Source organism: Camelina sativa, chromosome 11, assembly GCF_000633955.1.
Source record: "Camelina sativa cultivar DH55 chromosome 11, Cs, whole genome shotgun sequence".
Lineage (NCBI taxonomy): Eukaryota > Viridiplantae > Streptophyta > Magnoliopsida > Brassicales > Brassicaceae > Camelina > Camelina sativa.
Genome location: NC_025695.1, coordinates 18,819,789 through 18,831,318, shown reverse-complemented (window position 1 = coordinate 18,831,318; position 11,530 = coordinate 18,819,789). Strand labels below are relative to the sequence as shown.

Genomic DNA, 11,530 nt, shown 5'->3' with positions numbered 1-11,530 from the left:
CCGTAGGACCCCCCCCCCCCCAGAACTCCACCAAGGGTGCTGAACAAATCCTACTATTAAAAGCAAAACCACCACACCATCGACCCGCCGAATCTCGCAGAGCACCTCCAGCCGTAGCTAACCTGGGTTACCTCGAGATGCACCATCCGTGTTCAGCTTGAATCATCCCTCCATTGGCCTGTGCCACTTAACCATATGAAGAACTCGCTCCCTCACTCTATCCTTCTCATTCTGACGCTTGTTTATTCGAGTTACTTCAATAGCCAACTCCTTCAGAAACCTTACTTTGTCCCAACATTTCCCAACATCACCAAACACATACCCACACCTCCATTTCCACGCCCACCAGACACCCAAGGCAAATATAGTAGACCAAGCATATTCAGTAGTCGCATTCTTCATAGCCAAATTCCTATACAGCCATACAAGTAACGTATCATTAAAGAATTGTTGCCTTTGACGGATCGGCACAATCCTTCTCCATAAGCCTGCAATCGAAGGACAATCACGTAACACATGAATGATTGTTTCCTCACCCCCTTACAGACCTGAAAAACGCTTATATCTCCCAGATGCCATCGAAACCGTTCGGTGTTCGTCATGATAACCTGCTGCCCCATTAACCAGAGAAAAGACCGCACCCTTTAAGGACTAAGAACATGCCAAATCCGATAATAAAAACTGGACATCCTGCCTGGGTTGTTGATTCTGTACCAATAAAGAATATGCCGATTTCACCGTAAAGGCACCACTAGCAGTTTCACCCTATGAGAGATGATCATACGCTCCGGTAACATTATCCACTACCACCGCAGCCAATTGCAGACGAGTATTCTGCGATATATAAGGCAATATCCTATCCAACAACCAACCTTCTCCATCACGCCAGAAATCCTTCACCCGTAGCTCCTTATATCTAGTTGGTATATCTGAACTCACCATATCTCGCAAAGGGATACTGGAGACCCATCGATCTGTCCAGAAACGTATGCTAGCACCGTTACCAACAACCCATTTGGCTCCCCGCAAAACCACCTCCGTCAGACCCACAAGAACACTCCGCCACACCGCAGACTTTGGACACGTTGCTACAAGCCAACGATGGTCCTGAATACCACCTACTCCGTATTTACTTCACAAAACCCTGGCCCATAGACTCTTGCAGTCGTTAAGTACCCGCCAACCAACTTTGGCTACTAGAGCATTATTCATAGTCGTAGAAGCTTTGATTCCAAGCACCCCTTCACTCTTCGGCCGACACACTCTCTCCCAAGCTACCAAATGGGTCTTCCTTTTTTCTGGAGTACTACCCCACAAGAAGGACCGTGACTCCTTATCTAGACCATTCAACACCGACGCCGGAAAACATATTGTGCTCATCGTGTGCACCAGAATAGAAGCTAAAACTGACTTAGTCAAGGTCAGTCTCCCTACAAAGCTTAAACAATGTCCCTTCCAGCCTGACAGACGTGAAGACACTCTCTCTAGAACGTCCCCAAACGTTTATTTATTAATCCGCTTGTGAAAGATTGGCATGCCTAGATATTTTCCCAGCTCCCTTGTTGTCTTTATCCCACTCTCATCACTTATTAATCTTCCTAACTCCCTAGACACATTCTCTGAGAAGAAAATCCACCAATAGGTTATTAGTGCGCCAGGGGTTCCTCTAACTCTGGTGCCCACCCTTTAACAACCTTCCCACAGGACAAGCTGTCACCAATTGACCTGGAGAAAATCTTAACGGATCCTATTATAAGCCTTCTCCAAATGCAATTTCAAAAGCATCCACCCCTTGCGACCTTTCTTCCTCCGCATTGAATGTACAGCGTCTTGAACTACCACGATATTGTCAATACTTAACCTGCCAGGAATGAAACTAGATTGACCAGGACCAATCAAACCTCCGATAACACGGTTGAGCCTGAGAACCATCATCTTGGTAATGGTCTTAAACAAGACGTTGCATAAACTAATAGGGCAGAATTGGACTATGCGTTCTGGCGTAGCAACCTGTGGTATAAGAACCACAAGAGCATCATTTGTTTCCGGAGGCAGAGTCCCTGAATTAAAGAAGTCAAGAACAAATCTCACCACGGATTCTCGAACCACCTCCCAACACTCTTGATAGAACACAGGCTGATAACCATCGGGGCCCGGAGCTTTAAACTTCCCCATACTGCGAACAGCTTCTTCCACCTCTATTGCTGTGAATGTTCGATTTAAACACTCTCGATCCTCCCGTATGAGACTAGCAAAATCCTCTTATGGGAGTTTATCCACAACCATTGGTACATCGTCTAACGAATACTACCTCTTATAATATTGAACTGCGAGATTCTCAAGCTTTGTTGCATCATAAGTCCACTGATCCTCATCGTTTCGAAGCATTTCAACCCGATTATGTCGTCTCCGTATGACAGTCGAAGTGTGAAAATACTTCGTGTTATGGTCCCCAAGTGCCACCCACTTCTCCCTCGACTTTTGAAACCATAATATTTCCTTTTGTTCTAACACCTCTTCGAACTGTTTCAGTAAAACCTCCTCTTGACTCAACATATCATCTGATGGCGCCAAATCAAGTGCATCTTGCACTATCTGAAGCTCCCGAACAATGCCATCCTTACGCTTCTGAATAGCACCAAAAACATCTCTATTCCACTGTTTCAGCTTAACACTTAACTCATTCAAAGCTTCCGGGGTGGTAAGACTGACATTCCATGAAGCCACCAGCAACTCTTTAAAACTAGGGTGTGTTAACCATGCTGCCACAAACCTGAATGGTCGCCTATCTGGATCTCTTCCAACTACAGGGCACATCTGAACATATAACGGTGCATGATCTGATGCCAAAAAAGGTAAATGAGTCACTCGTGCCTCTTGCCACTTCAACCTAGCATGAGGGCAACACAAGACTCTATCCAGTCTCTTGGTCACAAACGTATCCTCCACTCTTCCTCTCCTCCAGGTAAACTTGTTCCCGCGAAACCCCATGTCTATTAAAGCCAAATTGTTAATTCATTCACCAAACGCCAAAGAATTAGGTGAAAGTCAAACATTACCCCCAGACCTCTCATCTAATCGCACAATTGTATTAAAATCTCCACCGTTGAATAACGGACCAACCAAACCTTGGACAACTGCCGCTAACTTATCCCAAATACCACTGCGCCGAATCACCGTCGGAGCCGCATAAACCACGATCATATTCACAATCTCCATCCCAGTACGGAGCTTTGCCACAACGAACTGATCCGTTGATTCGACTATCTCCATGTCACCAATTCCAGACCGCCATAAGAGCCATATACCCCTACTATAACCCACAACATCCACTCTAAACGAATTCTCGAAACCTAGTCCCTGACAAATTTGACCCGCTCTGTTTCCACTAGCATGTGTTTCAAACAACGCCAAGATGTCAGTCTTCATCAGTTGAGCAATATATGTCCGTTTAAAAAAATTAAATTACATCATATGCAGAAAAAATCATAAATTTTATTAACCAAATATATTATATAATAATTCAAAATAATTTAAATATAAAATTAGATAAAAGTGAAAGAATAGTCACATATGTTTGGTTTAATTAGGTTGAATGATTTCCTTTTCTTTTAAATGTTACCTATAATTAATTTTATATGTTACTATAATTAACTAAATCCATACTATCCCTAATTACCAAAAATCAAACTAACATGTATATTATGATACACCTAAATTATGAATGTCATAAGTTTATAACCAAAAAATCATCTATATATCTATTTTATAGTCTACAAAAGCAAATTCATGTGTTTCGGAAATAATATATTAGGGATATATTGGGAAGAACAAAATAAAAAATGTCCAAATTCTTTCATGCCATATAATTGGATATTTAAAATCAAACCATATTCACAGTACATGAATCTTTGGATTTTAAATTTATGCCATTAAATTAATTAGGTTGTTCAATATGGAAAAATATAATATGTTATTTAAAGAAATCTAACTAATTCATGGATTAAAACTGTAACTAACCTCAACCTGAAAATATATATTCCACAAATATATTCATGGATCGTCTAAATTTTTGGCACATTCCACAAATTCTGGGTTTAAACTTTATCCTGACACATTTTAAATGTTAAAGATGATTGCTGTTACAAGGTAAACAATTCATATATGTATTTGCCTAGATATCAAAATTCCTTTATTAATTGATGATTTTTCTTATTTTCACGTTTTAGCGTAAAATCTGAATGTCTAGAGAAAGCTGGACACTCAAAACATTTTTAAATTTCACATTCATTGTTTTAGAACAGTGTAAATATATCAAATGAATTTTGGAGCTTTGTGCTATATCTTGTTGTTAAAAAATTATTACACTTATACGCTTGGATTTTGGACTTTTAAATTCTTAAAATTTTGAGGAATAGTGCCTAAGTATATAGATATGAAATTATTTTACTTAAGATAGTGGAAAATAAACGATCTAAAAAAAAGTTGCTCTTTCATTCTCTTGTTCTTCGACAGCTCTTTTCCTAAGGAATGGGAACTTCCTCTGACTCTGACTCTGTTCCTCAGTCAGCAATCTGCAAACAAAAACTATTCAGACTTTTACAATTTAAGACTTTTAAATAATTTCGGGTATGATCTTTCAAATTCAAATTTTCTAAAAACTTTCGTACTTTCTTAGAAGAACCAAAAAAATCGAAATTATTTATAAACATAATTTTCTTAAAGAAAATCAAATATAAGTACTGAACAAGATTGACACAAACATCCTGACAATACTTTTTAGATCAATGAAAAAACCAACTATGAAAATAACTCTATACACCATGTTTTCAGAAAGATCTAAGCAACTATTGCAAATAATATGAAATTAAAAAGAATCATAAGATATGCATATGATAGTATTTGATGCAAAAGAGTAATAATAACAAGATTCATGGTAGAGATGAAAACGACGGAGACTTAAGAGAGATCCCAGTCTCCCATGATGCTGAAACATTAAAGGACAGAAGCAATCATCTGTCAAATGTCAAACCAATGACAAGTAAAACATAAAGAACAGAGAGATGTCTCTACAACAAAATTTACCTTAAGGCTCGATTCGTACAAACAACGGCGAGTTAAGAGAGGTCCCAGTCCACCATGATTCTGAAACGAAGCAATCATTTGTGAAACCCATAACCACATAAAGAACAGAGAGATCTGAGCAACAACATTTACCTTAAGGCTAGAATCGTACAAACAATGGCGACTTAAGAGAGATCCCAGGCTAGATTCACGGCGACTTAAGAGAGATCCCAGGGTAGATTCATGGCGACTTATAAGAGATCCCCGGCTAGATTCACGGCGACTTATGAGAGATCCCATGCTAGATTCACGACGACTTAAAAAAGATCCCAGGCTAGATTCGTGACTTATGAAAGATCTCATGCCACGATGCTGAAACAATATAAAGGACAGAAGCATCATCAGTCACATAAAGAAATCTCTAGATTAGTCTGATCTTAAAGCTACTACGAGAGACAGAGTACCAAAATCAGTAATCAATCAAACCTATTAATAGGTAAAAATAAAGGAGAGAGATCTAATTACCTTAATGAAGGTTGATTCGTGTGATTTCTCACTGCATCCACCAATCCTCCTATGGCCATTGCAAGTTGGCCGAGCCACATACTGATACATACATGTAAACGATAAGGAAACATACATGTAAAGAAGAAACGAGGAGATCTCTCAAATGTTTCCATACATACCTTCAGGAAAGCAGAAAAAACATGATGGAACTTCTTGTGATTTCTCTTCACTAATCCGGCATTCCGGAAATTAGGGTTTGAAACAACCCGATCCGTTTTTTTTAAATAAATAATAAATAGTAAATAATAATAATAATAATAATAATAATAATAATAATAATAATAATAATAATAATAGTAATAATAATAATAATAATAATAAATAAACTACAATTAGTGGTCCCATATCCACTAGCCACCTAACCACAATCACAACCAACAGTGGAATAACAAATACCAATAACCAATAAATATCCAATAATAAACCAATAATCATAACATAGATAATATCCAAATACCAAACATCAGGAAACATAAAACCGGCAATCTAGCAATGTTTCTAGTGACCCAACTCTAGCAACCTAACAATGCCAGACAACAACCAATCGAGTCCCTAGAACATCCTCCTCTTCATTGCCTTCATTCCACGATCACACTTTGCCTTTACCTGCACCACACACACAAATTGCAATGCATGAGTATTTTATAACCACTCAGTAAGGCAATCCTCCTATCTACTGAGCTATACACACAAGCAATAGAGACATCTCTAACCATCAACCAACAATCAACAAACAACAAATAACAAACCAGGACTCTGCATCGACCGACACCAACATGCATTGACCGACACCACATGGGGATGCATCGACCGACACAAGGGATGCATCGACCGATGCAAGTTACACATGCATCGACCGACACTCGCAATGCATCGACCGACGCATGCTCGACATAACACGAAAACCTTAGGTTTTACGCGTCGTCCTCGCACTTGCATCGACCAACGCACAAGTGCATCGACCGATGCAACATGCTGAGCATCGTGTTCCCCGAAGCTTCTCGCCGGATCTTTGTTCCTTCAACCACAAAACTCGATCCCAAGCCACAAGAAAGCTTCCTAACGTCCCAAATAACCATCTAACAAGCCTAACAACACATAAACAAGCAGATCAAAGAAGCTTTAGCTTAGATAAGCCATGGTCCTGCACTTACCTTTGCCAAGACGATTCTGAACATTAAAAAAACAAGAAAACACTTCCAGGAAGCTCCTACAACGATCCCAGCTACAGATCTCTACAGAAATAGCCTCAAATCTCCAGAAATCACCAAGAACACTCAAGAACACTTAGGAAACTTTTCTCTCTTTCTTTTTTCTCTCAAAAGCGGCCAAACCCCGACTAATGAGACAAAACTCGTGTAAAGGGTTTTCCCTAACCCAAAACACAGCGATTAACTTAACCCATCCGCAGAAAACTGAACTTGCATCGACCGATGCAATCCCTAAACCGGGATTTCGGTTTGCGGATATTACAATTCTCCCCCACCAACCTAGATTCGTCCTTGAATCTCGAACAACCGACAGCCAAGGAATCCCGTGCAACCGTCTCCACGGCACGCACTCCTCCGACTGATCTACGAAAGGTCACCTCTAGGCGACAGACTCACGCTCCAGACATTATTTGCTCTCGACTTTTGGACTTTCCTTTACTCTTAGGCCTAAACCTTGAGTTGTGATTAGCTCCTCATCAGGCCTAAGCCTGCATGCCACAATGTTGGCTCCTCATCGGGCCTAAGCCCGCATGCCATAATATATAAGGAAAAATTCAATACTCGTCTCTCGGGTTGCCACCCTACAGCGCACCCCCGGATCGTCATCCGAAGTTGATATACCAACCATACTCCCAAGCCACAAAGTCTCAGAATATGGCAGTACTAGGAGAACCTAAGTCTCCCAAGAGTCACGAGTAAAGAATTCTGAATACATCTGAGTCCTATCCCTATCCAGGCTTCCTTCCCGTGGCTCGCGTAAGACATCACAATGTCCTACCAACCACATATCCCCTCACTAGGATACCTCATGACCACACATGGATCATCTCACTGCCACTAGGACCAAACAAATGTCCTAAACAGGACCGCCACAAAGGCCAAACAAATTTCCTAAACAGGACCGTCACAAAGACCATCTGTCCCGAAGGACCGTCACAAAGACTATCTGTCTCGAAGGACCGTCACAAAGACCATATGTCCCGAAGGACCGTCACAAAGACCATCTGTCCCGAAGGACTGCCTAAACAGGCACTCTGCCTAAAAAGCCCGCCACAAAGGCCACACATCTGGCTAAACAGCTCGCCACAAAGGCCACACAATTGGCTAAACAGCCTGCCACAAAGGTCACACACGGCTAAACAGCCCGCCACAAAGGCCACACAATGTCACAAAAGACCGCCACTGAGGCCACACAATGACTAAAAAGTCCGCCACTAAGGCCTCACAAGCCCCTCCAAGGCTCTCTCCACTAAAATGGACAAATTTTAACTCACATAAAACTTTCCTTTTTTAACACTTTCTACTTTTGGAAACTCCTAATTCAGGAAACTTTCTTCCAAAAACCCCGCCTCACGGAAACTTTGTACCCCGAGCACCACTTCATCTTGTTACTTAGTCGCACAACCAACCACCCCAAGCGACCAAGTAAACAAGAGAGATGGGCTGGAATACTCCATTCCCGCTCCAGCCACGGATTACAGATGGGACCAGGCTAGAAAAGCTCAAGTCGCGGCTTGCTTCTCATACCACTTCTTAAACCTTGCCTCCATCCTCGCCTCAGGCTCCCAAATCTGCTCCTCAACACAATCACAGTCCCAAAAGACTCTCATCAAAGGAATCTTCTTCTTCCCAAGTTCCTTGATCCTCCTCTCGAGAACCCTCACTGGTCTCGCCTCCAAAGTCATGTTAGGCTGAAGATCCTCAGGAATCTTAGCTAACAACTGATCATCCTCACGGAGATACTTCCTCAACATAGAAACATGGAAAACCTTATGGAATACACGCCTAACCTCAGGTAACTCCAGTCTATAAGCCACANCAGCTGCAACCAAATCCAACGGCTCCTGTGAAATAGCACACAGACTCAACTCACCGATCTCTCCTACCAGAGACTCCATCTCCTGCTCCTGAGCCGAAGCTACCCTCTACCGGCTCAGAGCATCTGCAACCAAGTTAGCCANTTGAGGTACACTCTGTCTCCTACCTTAAACTCAAGATCTCTCCTCCTATAAGCATAACTCCTCTGCCAATCCTGAGCCTCCTTAATGTTCAGCTTGAGAACCCGAATCTTCTCTGAGGTCTCCTGAACAAAATCTGCCCCGTAAATGCTCCTTTGCCCCACTTGAGTANAGACTCTTATGATCTGTAAACACCTGTACCTTTGCACCATAAAGATAAGGTCTTCAAATCTTCAGGANCAGCATAACGGTGTACGACACGGTCTCCCATACAAAGCCTCATAAGGAGTCATCTTAATACTTGTCTGATAACTGTTTNCAGCACCCATCTCCAAGTCATGAGTAGGATAGTTGTCCTCATGCTTCTAAAACTGCCGCGAAGTATAGGCAATCACCTTCCCATGCTGCATCAACACACAACCCAAACCAACTCTAGAGGCATCTGTATAAATNTCCATCTGTCTGGGGATGATAAGCTGTACTCATATGCACCTTAGTGCCCCTCTCTGCCTGAAACGCTCTACAGAACACCAAAGTGAACTTAANAAAGCCTTCCTCACACTCCTGTGACCAAACAAAAGGAACATCCTTCCTTCTTAACTANCCTATCAGACACAATGCTCGTTGGCACCCCATGCAACCTGACTATCTCCTTCACATACTTCTTAGCCATGACCGCTGCTCCATCAGTCTTCTTAATGGTTAGAAAATGTGCCGACTTAGTCAACAAGTCCACAATGACCCAAATAGCATCAAACGTCCTGGACACTAGCNGACGTGCTCTGCTCGCAAACCCCTGCACAAATCTCCTATAGTAACCTGCTAATCCCNCCACCATGAAGTCCATAGTAATCATATCCCACTTCCACTCTGGAATGGGAAGAATCTTCAGTAACCCGCCTGGAACCTGATGCTCAGCCTTCACTAGCTAACACACATCGCATCTCGCGACACAACTAGTNGTCTAGGCCAATCTCTGATAGCCTGAATCTTCTCTGGATCTACAAAAACTCCATCTGCAGACACAATATGACCCCGGAAACCCATCTCACGCTGCCAAAAACTACACTTGCTCAACTTAGCAAAAAACTTCTGCTCCCGTAGCTTCTCCAGAACTGCCCTCCANTGCTCGCATGAGCCTCTCTCAGGATCTCCTACCTCAACTCCTCATCCTTGGGCACATAAATCCGCTNTAGAATAAACCAGGATATCGTCGATGAAAATGATGACAGATACATCCATGAACTCTTGAAACACACTGTTCATCAATTTCAGAAACGTTGTTGGTGCGTTATNTACCATTAGCCGAAACCTGATACTCTGAATCAACATCCTTTGAGGCATTGACCAGCCCCAAATCCCTCTCCTGAGACAACCGTACTCTGCTCAACAGATCTACTCTATCAGCTGCAACCAAATCCAACGGCTCCTGTGAAATAGCACACAGACTCAACTNTACTTCTTCAGCTCTACTAGACTAATAATCAAGTATGCTGACATCAACTAACCACCATCTGAAAATGAACCCCTCTTGCCAATCCAAGACCCTCTAGTAACTTGCCTCTAAGGGAAACTTCCTCAAGATGGCTTAATCCAAAATTAGCTTTCCGCTTAGCAATTCTCCACAACAAATCATCAATACGAGCGTAATAAAACAAGCAAGTACCATACGTTCGCATATTCCGATTCACCGTATCAAATGCTTTGCAGGCCGCCAACTCAACCCACTTGACTTATTTCCCCCAGCAAGCTTACCAGAACCATGAATCTAGCAACTTTGTCCATCTCCAATGAACTTCATCCAACATCGTCGCAACGATTAGTTTGATCTTGCCATGAAGGCTTTTTGTGTACTTATGTATCTGGCAAACATGTCTTTCCCGGCTCATACCTGCTGCAACTCCCCTTCCCGGGACTCCAGCACCACCGTCCGCACAATCCTGGCGCAACAGCCACACATTCATGACTGCTCCGGTCATAAAACCCTTACCCATTGATCAACACATCCAAAACCCGAGATTAAACCACCATCAGTCTCTCGAGGTTTACACTAAGTCGTTATGTTTATACTCACGTCCTAGGCATTGCTTGCTCCAAACTCCTCCACCCTTGGGTCGCAACCCTTGGGCCATACCGACCTCACTCTCAGACCACCGTCTTCGAGTTATACCGTCTCACCCTTGGACCATAATCTTCAGGATCTCGGTATCAGAGGAACTAATCATCCCCTCAAGAGAACATCATCCCCTCTGCCACTCTCGGAGCCCACAGGCTCTCGAGCTATCGGTATTCTGGGAAAACCACCATCCCCTCAGGAGCAACAATCCTTTAAGACTATAAACATCTTGCGACCAAAGGTACTTCCCGTGGTGCGAGTATAACATTACAATGTTACACCTGCCCACTCAACTTCTAATATCCAACTGGATTACCCACCAAACAAAGAAATATCTGCTCCAACTATATATGACCATCTATCCGCCTCTCTAGGCTCGATACCTCTCGCGAAGAATCTCGCACCGGTCATCAACCACTGCTCCATCCTCCTAACATAAGATGGAAGGTCCTCAACATCTGCAGCCCTCGGCTGCACCCCACCACATGCGGTACAACTAGAGGCTGCACTCGTACCCCTCTCGGTAACCGCTCCAACAGTACGCCAACAGATCCGCCAAGCGATCATCTCGACCCTGGGCTCCACCTGCTGCAACCCCACACCTGGGTTCCCAG

At 42.7% G+C, this 11,530-nt stretch overlaps 1 protein-coding gene across 1 annotated transcript; it reads right to left on the bottom strand.

Annotated features, from left to right (window-relative positions):
- On the bottom strand, positions 1,738–3,429 carry LOC109127309. Its single transcript, XM_019231903.1, has 3 exons — positions 3,060–3,429; positions 2,312–2,993; positions 1,738–2,248 (listed from the first exon to the last, which is right to left on the bottom strand). Exons 1-3 carry the CDS (start codon positions 3,427–3,429, stop codon positions 1,738–1,740), a joined length of 1,563 nt encoding a protein of 520 aa, XP_019087448.1.

What these genes read in the sequence shown, in the direction of transcription:
- LOC109127309 (XM_019231903.1), bottom strand. Translation starts at nt 3,429, where the DNA reads ATGAAGACTGACATCTTGGCGTTGTTTGAAACACATGCTAGTGGAAAC. An exon ending in ATTAGATGAGAGGTCTGGGG is followed by an intron (nt 2,994 to 3,059) that starts GTAATGTTTGAC and finishes TGGCTTTAATAG; the next exon opens with ACATGGGGTTTCGCGGGAAC. An exon ending in GCAGTTCAATATTATAAGAG is followed by an intron (nt 2,249 to 2,311) that starts GTAGTATTCGTT and finishes GGATTTTGCTAG; the next exon opens with TCTCATACGGGAGGATCGAG.